Source organism: Calliphora vicina, chromosome 5 (assembly GCF_958450345.1).
Source record: "Calliphora vicina chromosome 5, idCalVici1.1, whole genome shotgun sequence".
In the NCBI taxonomy this organism is placed as follows: domain Eukaryota; kingdom Metazoa; phylum Arthropoda; class Insecta; order Diptera; family Calliphoridae; genus Calliphora; species Calliphora vicina.
This window is the reverse complement of record NC_088784.1, coordinates 13,590,522-13,605,204: the sequence shown is the minus strand read 5'-3', so window position 1 is coordinate 13,605,204 and position 14,683 is coordinate 13,590,522. Positions and strand designations below refer to the sequence as shown.

Here is a 14,683-nt window from a genome sequence, read left to right as displayed (position 1 = left end):
GAAAATGAAATCTAAAGTATAAAATAAGGATTTTTATATCAATCTTTATAACATAACAAATTTTTAAACTTTTAAAATATATAAAGCCTTAAATTGTCTCTAGATGGCGCCACCAGTATTTAACCAATTCATCAACCACTTCGCTGGTGTTTGCTAAGGTTGTTGTGTTTACTAAAAGCCAATTTTAATAAATCAGGGACAGTTATTCTCAAACTATTGCTCTAGTTTTAGGGCTCTTCATTGATAGTGCTCCTCAAACTATTGCCGAAATAGTTTAAGAATAACTGCTGTGTGATTGGTTTTTGAATGAGCTGCATTGGCCAAATATGGTTGTTGTCTTGACTACTCATATCTGTGCTGCATATATAAGTAGTATTAAGGTTTATGTATGCGCTTTATAGACCAAACAAGGTTGTTGTCTTGAATACTCACATTGTATGTACTGTATAAATAACTATAATTTAGGGTAAATGGAATAGATTATCTAATAAGGTTTAGTTTGTTCAAACACTCATGGCATGAGGAAGAGTAATGCTTACCCTTCACCGTCATGAGAAGGGGAATATATAAGTTTGTCATTCCGTTTGTAATTTCCACAATATAATTTTGCGACCCTGTAAAGTATATGGGGGATTTCACGTCAAGTGAACCAACTTTTAAAATCGATGTCTTCCGATCGGCCAAGGTTACACCTATTGGATAGTAATTCAGACACAATTTTTCAACAAGATCGGTCCAGAACTCTCTGAGTCAAATTTGACATTTTGGCCAAACATTTGATTTTTCTCATCCATGTAACTTATTACCTATTGTTCTTAGCAAAATCTGTTCCAAATAGTTTAGATAGCTATTTCTTCAATCTTTCGAAAAAAAATATTTAAAAAAAATATAAACAATTTTTAATATTTTTTTTCCGAAATCAAAAACTTTTTTAACTTTTTTTTTCAAAATGGGCCATTTTTTTTTCTTAAAATTAAGCTTAGATATTTTCCTTGAAGACCTATTTGGTCGCTTAGTGGAATGCGAATTTGACATCTATCAAAAAAATATGTTTTGTAACTCAAAACATGCAATTTTTGACTTTTTTTGCAAAATTAAAAACTTTGTTGACATTTTTTTTTGAAATTGAACCTTTTTTTTAATTTTTTTTTTTGCTCAAAAGAAAGCTTGGATATTTTCCTTTCAGACCAATTTGGTGGCTTAGTGGGATGCGAGTGGGATATCTTTCAAAATAAATGTTTTGTAACTCAAAACATGTAATTTTTCACTTTTTTTTTTTTTTTTTTTTCAAAATCGTACTTTTTTAAAATTTTTGTTTTGCTCAAAAGAAAGCTTGGGTCTAGTCCTTTAATTTGGTCGCTTAGTGGGATGCGAGTGGGATATATAGCAAAATAAATGTTTTGTAACTCAAGATATACAATTTTTGATTTTTTTTTTTTGCAAAATCGAACTTTTTTTTAAAAGGCGCCCTTTTTTTAATTTTTTTTTTTTGCTCAAAAGAAAGCTTAGATATTTCAAAGACCTTTGCAATGACTTATATAAGACCATAGACTTATATAAGTTGGACCTTCACCAAAGTTTTTTTTTCGCTAAATATTAAAAAACAAAAAAAACAATTTAAAAATAAAAATTTCATTTAATTTAAAAAATTTAAAAAAAACAATTCGAAAAAACTTTTTCCAAAAAATTAAAAAAACAACTTTTGAAAAAAATAAATTTTGTTTACCTAAAAATATTTAAGATTTTCATTTTGAAGTATAATTTGGTGAAGGGTAATAAAATTCGGCACAGAACATTGCTCTCTTTTATGGGTTCAAATTTATTGAATTTATTAAAGTCATAGAATAGCCAGTAGAAGTTCAGTTTCGAGTTGCATACCTAATGTTAGAGACCTTAAGACACATAATCTTTCATAGGTTGAAATTATTTAAATTTATTAAAGCCATTGTGGTTGCCCTCTGTCCATGCAATTGAAGTTCGCTTGCCATCCAGAATGGTAGATGGTTAGATGGTATTTAAGGTTTTACTTTGGTGGCAGATATTAATATTTTAATCTCTCAGTTACTAAGTGTATCATATAAAATTTTCATTTGATCTCTTTTATTCTCTCGAACTCATATTGCCACAAATTTTTAAACTCTTTAAAGATTTCGACAATTTTCTATACCCATTTTGATTCCTTTCTCTAACAAGTTTACTTACTCTTCACAAACAACTGCATACAAACTTTAGTTCAAAACCTTTATGACACAAAATGAAGAGTGTGTGATTCTTTAGCAAATGTTTTATTTGTAATTGTGTAAAGTATCATCATCTTCAGAACAAACTTGCAAAAGAAATTTATAAATAAAGATATATTTTTTTTTGGGGAAATCTCACACTTGCTTTATTTTATTTCCACTGACATATGAAATACTTACAACAAATAAGTTGACACAAAACTTTTTGTCAAAATGTCTTGTGGACAGGATGTAAAGTATAGAAGTCACAATGTCACACACAAGTTTTGTAGTTGAAGAATGTTTGCCTTATTCGAAATAAAATAAAAATAAAGTATTCTAAATATAAAGTTGAGGAAGGAAATATTGTGATAATTTATATTTAATTTAACTACATAGTTGTTGTATGAAACTGAAGAATGCAAAAGGTCTTCCAATGGGGACTTCTGAACTTTAATATTTGACAAGGGCCATATTGTTGAAGCTACATCTGTCCAATTGGCTGTCTTTTATTCAGTTTGTTTTGCTCAAACACCTTGGATGGCTATAGCGTTCAACAACACGTGGAAATCATAAAATTCTTTAATCAAAATTAGTGTTCTGTTGGGTCAACTTCCCCACCTTACGATGAGGCACATTTCTGGATGGATGAATGCATACATCAACAAACAAAATTGTCGAATTAGGGACGATAACAATGCATTTGAGATCTAAGAGCTTCTAATGCATCCCGGAAAAAGTCAATCACCCTTATCGTGGTTGGCGTAAACGTCATACGCCTACGACTGTTTCGTACTAGATTAAATAAACAGTTTGCATTTTATCTTTAATCTAGTACGCAACAGTCGTAGGCGTAAGGCGTTTACGCCAACCACGATAAGGCTGAATGTTTGATGAGGATTTTCGTTCTTTAAGAACAACTTTGGCCACGCCATCACCGTCAACAGCGAGCTGATTACCTACTGGCCTGAATTGGATGATATGGACAATAAAGACGTGTGGATTCAACAGGACGGCATTACGTGCCACACAGCTCATCGCACATTGGACATTCTGCACGAGCGATTTGAGGGCATGGTCATCTCTCGTGGAGGTGATGTGATTCGGCTATCAAGATCGAGCGATTTGACCCCATTCGACTTTTTGTTGTGGGTTTTTCGCAAGACGCAGGTTTATGCGAAGCAGCCGCAATCTACAGTGGCCCTTAGAGCCAACATAACCCAAGCCATCGGTCAAATTCAGCCTGATTTTTTTGGAAAATTGACATTTCGGATGTTCGTGGAAGACTTTTGCACTTTTTCACACAATAGTATCGATAGGATTTTCAAACATTTCGATGATATCTCACACACACTTTGATTTATTTAAATTTAAATATAAGAGGCTCTCAATGAAAGACCCTTTTTGAGAAATGAATTGGGATAGGTTCTAAAGGTTGTCTTTCAACTCTTCTATATTTTCGATCGCTTCAAACGAATCAGTTGCTTCCTATGATGCAGGTTTCCTATGATGGTTTGGTCAGATTTCAGCAAAACAAAATAGGTAGGACCATCTTGGTCCCACCTAATACAGAGCATTACCTTAGTCCCATGGATATTTGGCTTTGGTATCGATTCGGCTAGTTGGTGGGGCTTAACATACCAGTAAAGAGTAGGTTGAATGGGGAAATCCTTGACATCATGATCACGATTCATTTCAGTAAGCGTTGCTTCACTAAGGTTAGATTCTCAGACAGCAGCATAGTGGATACAGGAAAGAGGGCAGCTCACTTGGGTCTAGACAATAGGTCCCTTTGTGTTACCAGAAAATAAAGATTGAATAGATGGAGAGATTGAAATGAAAAGAGAAGGTATCAGGCAGATGTAATGAAGAAGTAGAAGAGGAAGAAGGTCTATTTCAGCAGCTCATAATAGATAGGACCCTCTTGGTCCCACCAAATACAGAAGATTATCTTAGCGCCATGGATATTTGGCTTTGGTGTCGAAAGAGTAGTAAACAGTAACTTGAATGGGGAAATCCTCGACAACATGCTCATGATCCATTTCAGTCAGCGTTGCCTCATCAAGGTTAGGTTCTCAGACATCAGCATAGGGGATACATTAAAGAGGGCAGCTCACTTGGGTCTAGGCAATAGGTCCCTTTGTGTTACCAGAAAATAAAGCTAGAAAAGAGGGACATGTAGAAATGAAAAGAGAAAGTAACAGTCAGATGTAATGAAGAAGTAGAAGAGGAAGGATGTCAGAAAAAGAGAGGAGAATATTAAGCTCCAGTCAATTGACGGATATTAGGTCTCTCCGTGGAAATTCCCGTATCTGGCCTGATTAGCCAACTGCTATTCCTGATAAAGGCATTGCTGCACTCTAGCTTCATGTCCGAAAGCTCAGAAAGACTATTTAAGAAACGATGTTCCAGAAACCTTAAGCCTAGATCTCCTAATGCCGGACAATGACAAAGAAGAAAATAATCTCTTCATCCGTCTTCATATAAGTCAGGCAACATGGCGCCTTTTTTCGCCAAAGCATCAGCAACACGGTTGCCCGTAACATCTCCGTGTTCACGTACCCACATGAGTACGACTGCTGTATGTCTCGCTATCCTTTTTAAGGATGTCCGGCCTGATATGATACACCAAATACCAGCTTCATAAAAAGAAATTTACTTAATAATGGTATCGTATAGGTTTTTGTCTTCACTTAATGCTTATTTCGACATTGGCTGAACTCCTTTTTCTTGATATTTCATGAAATTTATTGCAAGTTTTACTACTCTTCATTTTAGGAAAACATATTTTTAAAGTTCACATCTCTCTCGTAAATGTATCTTTATTATTTAAATTCGATTTTCTACATCAGCTTAAAAACTATAAACATTAAAACTAAATTCACCAAAGGACTTATCGTCCTTTGGCCTGCACTCCTAGTACAATCCAAATTATTAACCATTATTGCGTACTGAGTCTCATCCGGAGTAGCACAAGCCTGTTCCGTACAAGACATCTGATTAGTATCGGCAAATGTTTGAGCCTGTACCGACAAGTACAAGGGCGGACAATCTATTAAATAGTCATAATCCAAACACAAATCCCCTAAATCAAAACTAAAATCCATTGTAGTGATTTGTTGGCAATCTTCTCCTTTGGTATAAGGCGATGTGGGATTGCGATAGGGCCAAGGATTGGAGCGTGAGGTGCATACAATAAAGGCAACTGCACTAACAGGTTTAACCTTTAAATAACGCATACTGCCCTCCGTAAAGAAATAGTGGGGTGCCAAACGATAAAAATTAATGCTGCCTAAAGGCTCATACTGCATAAGTTTATTGGATCCCATGTTAAGAGGTGACCAATAAGCAGAGCAACGGGGATTGTTTAAGCGTCGGGGTACTAAAAGGAAAATTAATTAAATTGAGTTGTATTTTAATTGTTTTAAATGAACTCACCTTTCCTTATTCTCTTCACCACTGGCTCTGCTATTAGTTCTACCTCCAAATCATAACTCAGCATAAATAAATCCTCTTGACTATTGTCTACAAAATCCGCAAACCTTATTATCGCTCCTCCAGCATAGTAGAGAAATGTCAACTCTGGCAGAGAGTTGTTTAAATAATTTACATAATTTTGACAATAATCATAGTCATAATCGTAGATAAATGCTATGGGACTGGGTATTAGTAGAGCAATCATCGAACGTCCTCCCAAGGAGGAGGCATTACGTTCTTCCTTCATTATGGTTTCGGCTAAAACTTGTGTTTTACTTAAGATAAGGGGTAAACTGAAGCCGGGTCGAACTGAAAAGATTTTGGAATGAAAAATCTGTATTCAAATGAACTTAAAATAATTTCGGAATAAAGAATATTTGGGAGGGTTCTGCTAAAGGGTCTTTCATTATGGTCTTCCTATATTTGAATTTAAATGTTGGCTTTGACGGACGCTGTTGTTTATGTCATAGATTTGCGACTTAAGAAAGCCCCGCAAGAAAAAATATTAGATCAAATCGCATGATCTCGTTAGACATTTCACATCACCTCCACGTGAGATAACTATGTCCTCAAATCCCTCATACAGAATGTCCAATGTGGCATGAGCTGTATGGCACGTTGCTCCGTCCTATTGAAACCACATGTCGTTGGTGTTCATAACCGTCGACCTATATCGCTTGCCATTGATGGTGATGACCTGACCAACCTCGTACTCAACGAAAAAATTACCGATAACACCGCCAGCCCAATATCCACATTACACAGTAACTTTTTCGGGATGCACTGAACGCTCTTGTATCTCATGTGGATTGGTATCGTCGGAAATTCGATAAGAAAGAATTTAACGGGGTCAAAATCGCAAGAACTCGGTAGACAGTTCACATCACCTCCACGTGAGATAACCATGTGGCATGAGCTGTGTGGCACATTTACTTTTTCCTGAAAGTATTGGAAGCTCTTGGATCTCATGTGGATTGGTATCGTCCCAAATTCGACAATTCGGTTTGTTGAGGTACCCATTCATCTAGAAATGTGCCTCACCATAAAATGGGCGAAGCGCGCGGATCTTTGTCCGAAGAGAACACCTATTTTGATACAACAATTTCATCATTTGCAAGTGTTGCTGAACGCTATATCCATCCATGGTGATTGGGCAAAGCAAACTGAATAAAAGAAAGCCAATTCGACAGATGTAGTTTCAACAATATTTCCTGTATCAAAGTTCGGAAGTTCCTATTGGAAGAACCTTCAAGTACCATACGTCCAAAAGATAGTTGCCTGAAAGCGGGTCGGACTTACAAAGTTCGGAAGTCCCTATTGGAAGACTCTTTAAGTACCCTACGTCCAAAAGATTGTTGCCTGAAAGCGGGTCGGACGGTCAAAGTTCGGATGTCCCTATTGGAAGACCGTTTAAGTACCCTACGTCCAAAAGATTGTTGCCTCAAAGCGGGTCGGACTGTCAAAGTTCGGATGTCCCTATTGGAAGACCCTTTAAGTACCCTACGTCCAAAAGATTGTTGTCTGAAAGCGGGTCGGACTATCAAAGTTCGGAAGTCCCTATTGTAAGAACTTTCAAGTACCATACGTCCAAAAGATTGTTGTCTCAAAAAGCGGGTCGGACTGTCAAAGTTCGGATGTCCCTATTGGAAGACCCTTTAAGTAGCCTACGTCCAAAAGATTATTGTCTGAAAGCGGGTCGGACTGACAAAGTTTGGAAGTCCCTATTGGAAGGCTCTTTAAGTTCCCTACGTCCAAAAGATTGTTGTCTCAAAAAGCGGGTCGGACTGTCAAAGTTCGGATGTCCCTATTGGAAGACCCTTTAAGTACACTACGTCCAAAAGATTGTTGTCTGAAAGCGGGTCGGACTATCAAAGTTCGGAAGTCCCTTTTGTAAGATGCAGCTTCAACAATATGGCCGCTCTACTGTCAAAGTTCGGAAGTCCCTATTGGAAGACCTTTTAAGTACCCTACGTCCAAAAGATTGTTGTTTGAAAGCAGGTCGGACTGTCAAAGCTCGGAAGTACCTTTTGGAAAACCCTTTAAGTACCCTACGCCCAAAATATTGTGGTCTGAAAGCGGGTCAGACTATCAAAGTTCCGAAGTCCCTACTGTAAGATGTAGCTTCAACAATATGGGCGCTATCAACTGTCAAAGTTCGGAAGTCAAGTACCCTATGTCCAAAAGATTGTGGTCTGAAACCGGGTCGTATTATCAAAAGTACTTCTTTTAATCCTCATACTTACACCAAGACTGACTGGTCTTATTCCAATTCTCATAATAGTCCGTTATATAAAATGTGCGATTGACCATAATACTGCCATCTCGGGCGGACAACAGGGTAATCGAACTGCCATAAGGATTGATATTTAAACGTTGTACTACATAGCTAAACAGATCAAGAAGATATACATTAACTTTAATGCTCATATTCTTAAACAATCATTGACAATTTACTTGATATAGTCCACTATATAATCATATTCCCAATAAGTATCCAGAAACACAAAAATATCGGTCATTATAGTGGTGCGATTTGTTATGTGTTGAGGCTGTTGTCCAGAGGAGGGATCAGTGAAAGGACAAATGTTAACTTCAGCTTTTTTTTGAATTTTTTTTTAAGAAAAAAGAAAATTTTTAGATTAATCTTTGTTAAGTTTTTGATATAAGCAAATTAAAAGAAATACTCTCTGTTTTGTTTTGGATTAAATCCAATTTTCTTTAAGTTAAAAGTTTTATTAGAAAAAGTTTTTGCTTTTATATAAATTTTACTTAAATATTAAATTAAAATAAACATAAAATTATATATTGTAAAATTGTGTAGTCGTGATAAATGTAAAAGAAATAAAAAGAAAAAACGATTTCCTTGGTAATATTTATAGAAATAAAAACTAGGTGAAAATGATTCGCTTAATAATTGAAAAATATAGATGGTTTGACTCAGTTTGTTGGGTTCAATAATGAACTGGGTTACAAAGATAATTTTGATCAAATTGCGTAAATAATTTAGAAAAGTTTACTCAACAAATACACCAGGACAAGGGTGGCAAAACTGGCCGTTAAAGCAGACACACCACTATAGCAGCCCAAATTAACCACTGACATTACATAGCGGGCTTGATCGGGTGTTTGGCAGGCAGCATCGGTGCAGATAGTGGCGTATGAGCTGCCACCGTTGCCAAAACCAGACGAAGACGAGGAAGAAGATGAGGTGGATGGAGCCTGTACCGATACATAGAGAGGAGGACATTGATGTATGGTGTAGTAACCATTGCAGGCATTTGATAAATCATATGAAAAGGTATTGCCCTGCAATTGGCTGCAGGTGACATCCGAATTGCTGGAGGTGGCATTTTGTTGGGGCAGTTCCACGGAGCGTGAGGTGCACACTGTAAATTGCACTGAATTTTGTGATTGTATATTCAAGTAACGACCACTGCCAGCACCATAGAAATAATTAGGCATCATGCGATAAAAATTGGTGACACCAGGACGGGCATATTGTGGCAATTGATCAGTGCCCCAAGTGGATGTATACCAAGAGGATCCACAGCGAGGATTGGTTAAACGGCGTGGTACTGAAAAAATCATAATGTAATGTAAGTTCTCTGTCTAAATTTTAGTGTGTGTCAAAAAACCTACTCTTTTTAATTCTCATGACCACAGGACCTCCGGCCGTGGCTGCACTTGAAGAGGGGCTCAGGGAGAACAAATCCTTAGTGGGATTCAGCACAAACGAGGAGAAACGTGTAATAGTGCCGCCAGCATAATAAATAAAACGTAGATCGGGTACTTGTTCGTTAATGGTTTGCAACTGGTTGGTGGCATAATTCGAATCCGAAGCACTAACTGTTGCCATATAGGGCACCATTAAAGCTATCAAAGAGCGTCCGCCCACCGTAGAATTGGCCTGTTGACTGTTCATATACTGATAGGTCATATTTTGTATGCTTTGCAAAACTATGGGCAAATTAAAGCCCTGGGTATCTATATAATGATGAAGAAATAGTTAAGGCTTTTCTCTTTAAATAAATTGTGTTCCATTTACTTACAGTTATTGTGTGTGGTATAATTCCAACCCTGGAATATATCCGTAATATAATTGGTGGTATTAACTATAATGGAACCATCTGCTGCCGCTAGCAAAGTCACAGAACTGGCATAAGGATTGATATTTAAATTGTCCAGGACATAGCTAAAAACAAAGCATTGTTGGGTTAATAATGTTAATGTTCTTTTGTGAAATCAGAAAGACTTACTTGACATAATCCTGCACTTGATAGAATGGCCAAGTGGTATCCATATACACATAGATATTTGTCATGGGTGTTATGGTTTGTGAGACATCCTGAGGCAAAGCACTGCTTACCGAACACAAAGGATCATTCATGGCTAGGGGAATAAGTGGGAATTTATTACAATTAGTTAAGGCTAAGCTTAAAGCTAAGATGCTGATATTAAAGGTGACTTAATGTAATGGAAGTTAGATCCATACTCTATATCAATGTTTGACTTAATAGCTAAGAAAGAGACTTGAAAGTTTCCCATTATTCCAAAAAAACTTTACAAATGGCAACAAGTAAATAGAGTCTTAAATCTATCCACCGAACTCCGATACAAATCAGTCGGCCATAATACCCAACTGACATATCTCACAACATATTTGCCTTTGAGAGCAATTCGAAATGTTTAATTTAATATTAGCTTCTTCCTAATTATAAATTAACGCTAGGGCTTCACTTGCGTAAAACATGTTCTGGAAAGTCCATTCTTTAAGAATATTTTTCCTAATAACCCTCTTTAAAGGCTTGCTTCAGCAGACCTTCAAATAGGCTTTTAATTGCAGGTTTTTTAACAGAAGCTCCTACGTAGACATTCTATGAGACATTACGCGGCAGGTATCCGTAGAGGAATTCAACGGAATACCTTATAATATGGCTTCAATGGAAGACCATATAATATACCTTCCAACAGAAACCAGGCAAGGCATTGGCTCCCAATGATAGGAGGTGTAAATTTGAATCGGTTTTGCAATGCTGCTGGGTGTCCTTGTGTCAGGAAAATTAGGCCTCTTTGCTGCATATTTTCCCTCTGGGTATTAATATATCTGCAATATATAAGCCACCAACCATCACTCCTATCTTTCAAATAAGCTCTATTTGACATAGATCAGCTCATCTCAAAATTGACTGAAAATAAAATCTACCACAGCCCTTAAACAATCTCCCTACTACTCAAGCAGCAATTTCAAAACGTTTACGTGCATCGGGATTCATCCAAAAGTAAGGAAAATTGGGTACTATACAAATTGAAGCCGAGAGATCATGAAAGATTATTTTCCATGTCCGAAATGATGCTTCTACCCTATAAAAGAAAATTGTTGCACCGAATCAGTACTTTCAATGAAAAATGAATACGATACGATAATCCGAAGCGTAAGAAGCCCGGCCAACTAGTCGAATCGACACCAAAGCCAAATATCCATGGCGATAAGGTAATGCTTTGTATTTGGTGGGAGAAAAATAGTCCTATCTATTATGAGCTGCTGAAATCTGGCCTGACCATCACATGGTACTCGTTCCGAATGCAACTGATTCGTTGGAAGCGAGCATTTGCCGAAAATCGCCCAATATATGAGTCCAGAGTGCAATACCTGTTAAAAACTATTTAGAATGAAGTGGTGGGGAAGTTTTGCCTCACCCGCCTTATAGTCCAGACCTTACCCCGTCCCAACACTATTTGTTTCGATCGGCGCAGAACGCTCTTTCTGGGATACACTTCACCTTAGAACAGAGTATGCGAAATTGGTTTGATTCGTTATGGGAAAATGTCATAACTAATAATGGCCAATACTTTGAATAAATTGTACAAATGTTTCAAAATAAAAAAATAGTCAAGTGTCCCGACTTAGAAGACCCAAGAGTGAAGGTTGATTGAACGATTTCCAATCATATTCTTCCAACGAGATGCCTTCCTCATACATATCCCTATTGAAATACACCTTCAAGACTTAACGGAATCAGCATCAAGTCAAACACAGTCTTAGAATTGGAGCAGTAGCACTTTGCATAGAAACTGCTTTTGTATTTTATTACAAATAAAGCATATGGTTGTATCTCAGCGAAAAATTCAACAGTACAGGGCGTTTAATCAGTGGAGATCCAGACCATGCAGGTCACCTCAACATTAATTCAAATTGAAAACTCGATACAAAAATAAGGGCATGATGTGGGATCAACTCAGGAAGATCTAAGAATGAAGGCTGATTGAACGATTTCCAATCATATTCTTCCAACGAGATGCCTTCCTCATACAAATCCCTATTGAAATACTCCTTCAAGACTACGTTATCATACAGACAATCATGCTCAGCAAGTAGAATCGTAAAACTTCTTCAAATAGAATAAATCACTCCTATCGAAATTTTACTGAGCACAACTGCTTCTATTTGATCAGAACTCACTCTAACATTCCCTTGTGCACTATTCCTCCCAACAGTCTAGATTTTAACCCACTAGCAACATAAATTCAAGCACCTAATCCTGTCCTAAAAGTCCTATCGTTCCTTTAAATTTCACTGTGGAATATTTTCTGGGTTGTTGTCTGGTTGGTGAGAAATTGCAAGTCAGTGTGAAAGTACTAGGCCAGTATAGTAAAGCCTCCAAAGAATTTGGCATTATCAGTCCAAAAATTCGCCAAGAACCAGTCAATATCTAACGATCCTGTTCTTCTCCTTTAAAATAAAGAAATACGGAATACTACCAAATATTTTCGAATGGAAAAAGTCCAATAAAGGCAAATGAAAATGCCTGCACGTCTACTTATGTCAATTATCTGAAAGGCTTCGTAATCAGCATTTCACAGAATTCAATAAATTAACTACTTGTTCATCATGATTTATCATGATTAAAAGAAAATTCACCTTAAAAGAAAATTCACCTTATGCAAGTTTCTGGATGCAAGGAAGAAATTACTACCGTTAAAGTATTAATAGCTTTAAAACTACCTTAAATAACTAAAGTATTTAACATATTACTCCTTATCCAAGACACCAACAGAGAGTATTTCATATTCTTACACAAAATTATAAAATATTATTATCCCATACTTACGCAAATAACTGATCAAAGCATTGGTGGCCGATAGCGAGAAATTGGCAATAGAATCCGGTGACAAGGTAACCACCAATTGCATTTCACGATCCAAAACCTGGGCAAAAGCTGAAGTCTGAGCCATCATGGTTTGCTGATAATTGGTAATACCTTGGAAGGTAGTCATGCGATTGCAGGCCATAATGCCGCTGCCCAAAACACCATCCAATGAATAGTACATGCGCAGCAATTGGGACAATTTCAAAGTGCTCACTTGATTACGCCATTGGGCAATGTTGAGGGCCAAAATAAGACCATCAATGCCACCACGAATTTCAGCATCGGTCATCTCTAGGTTCTGTCGCTGGGAAAGGAAATACCATTTGGGCATAACGGTGCTATTCCAGGCACCAATGGCACCCACGGTGGCCTGTTCGTTAGTTGAAACCGGTACTTGCACCAAAGCCACCTCAGCCAAATCACCAGCTACAGTGGCGGCCCATCTATTGTCTACGTTAACGGTGGCTATTTGAGGCATATTTTGGTAACCATTGCGACGTGAGGCCATGGATAATAGAGTTCTCAAGGGCACTGTCTGGGGTTGCAGACCAGCAGCAATGCCTGCTAATAAAGTACCAGCGGCCACAGTGCCCCATTGCGTACGTATTACACCATTTTCCACCGGACACTGGCTGATGCTATTACTACTGCCGCCATTATTATTATAGCCATAATCACTCCAGCCATATTCGTAGTCATATGACTTGGCATTGGGATTAACACGTGGACCTGATTGCAAAGGAGCACCACGTTTAGCTGCTTCAGATTGTATGCTATCCAAAATTTCCACATCTCCTATGAAATTACTGCGTCTTTGCTGAGGATTATTGGGAGCTCGTGGTAAACGTTGGGCTCTATATTGAGCCAAATTGCTGCATACGGTATTCTCATCGCCTCTGACACGTGTATCAAACGAACTGGAAAGCATAAAGTGCAGAGAGCATCTCTCCTCACTGGTGAGCGAATTGTTGGGGAAATTAAAGGCATTGCCTGGTATTAAACGTTGCAGTAAAATGCGAAATTTGGGAAACTGGAAACCGGTAGGACTGTAGGGTATAACACCTGGATTGGCGGTTACTCCGTTAGCTCTTTGTATGCCATCCTGACGAAAACGATGTGTCAATGAAACAGCCAATTGGCGCATATCCTGATTGAAACCATACGAATTCTCTACTTTTTCTATGAGCGTTATAAGAGTTTCAATATTTGCGGGCAAACGATTGGAACGATCCATATAGTAGGAGGTATTGTAGCACTCCACCAAAGAGGGAGGTATTTGTAGTTGGGCATTTTCTTGGGCTTGTGTTGAATCTATGCTACAGCATAGATATAAAGCTAACAGACCCAAAAGGGCCTGGATTCGATTCGATTTAAGCATATTTTGTTAACAAATTATCAGTTTATTTTCTCTTTGGCTTAATTTTCAAAGTCGTTTAAATGTAAAAAAAAGGCTGTAAAGGTAGAAGAAAAGGTATGGTAATTGTTAGAAAATGATTGATGGTATTTAAGGTATTATATTAGTTTTTACTATTTGTAAGAGTTTGTAATTGGTTCAGGGTTAAATTGCTGTATGTATGTGTCCCCCTATTATTACTCATAAATATTTATGAGTTTGGAGACTTTTTGACAAGTGTATTTCTATTATTGTGGCTCAAACACCTAAAAGATAACACAAATTTTGTTATGTTTAATACAAATATTGTATTGATTTTATTGTATTTATTTAGTTTTTTTATTTTTCGTTATCACCTTTATCAATTTTTTTACGATTTACAAGAAATAACTTTAAATGTGGACATTATCAATTAATCGTATATTGATGATATCATGCTACATTAG

The 14,683-nt window shown here is 37.1% G+C and overlaps 1 protein-coding gene across 2 annotated transcripts; it reads right to left on the bottom strand.

Moving 5' to 3' along the window:
* Positions 1-5,036: 5,036 nt before the first annotated feature.
* On the bottom strand, positions 5,037-14,299 carry LOC135962408 (uncharacterized). Of its 2 annotated transcripts, XM_065514321.1 has the most exons (6): positions 12,806-14,299; positions 9,531-9,569; positions 8,151-8,247; positions 7,940-8,082; positions 5,658-6,005; positions 5,037-5,601 (listed from the first exon to the last, which is right to left on the bottom strand). In XM_065514321.1, the coding sequence occupies exons 1-6, from the start codon at positions 14,220-14,222 to the stop codon at positions 5,063-5,065; spliced, it is 2,583 nt and encodes an 860-aa protein (XP_065370393.1). In that variant the 5' UTR covers positions 14,223-14,299; the 3' UTR covers positions 5,037-5,062. The 2 variants fall into 2 exon arrangements, with proteins under 2 accessions (XP_065370393.1, XP_065370392.1); XM_065514320.1 differs by lacking the exons at positions 5,037-5,601; positions 5,658-6,005; positions 7,940-8,082; positions 8,151-8,247 and adding exons at positions 8,383-9,271; positions 9,746-9,888; positions 9,953-10,085 and having other exon boundaries at positions 9,336-9,680.
* Positions 14,300-14,683: the final 384 nt, after the last annotated feature.

Coding starts and splice junctions, on each gene's coding strand:
- LOC135962408 (XM_065514320.1), bottom strand. CDS start 14,222: ATGCTTAAATCGAATCGAATCCAGGCCCTTTTGGGTCTGTTAGCTTTA. Junction 9,889..9,952: donor CAAGTGCAGGATTATGTCAA/GTAAGTCTTTCT, acceptor CTTTGTTTTTAG/CTATGTCCTGGACAATTTAA. Junction 9,681..9,745: donor TTATACCACACACAATAACT/GTAAGTAAATGG, acceptor ATCATTATATAG/ATACCCAGGGCTTTAATTTG.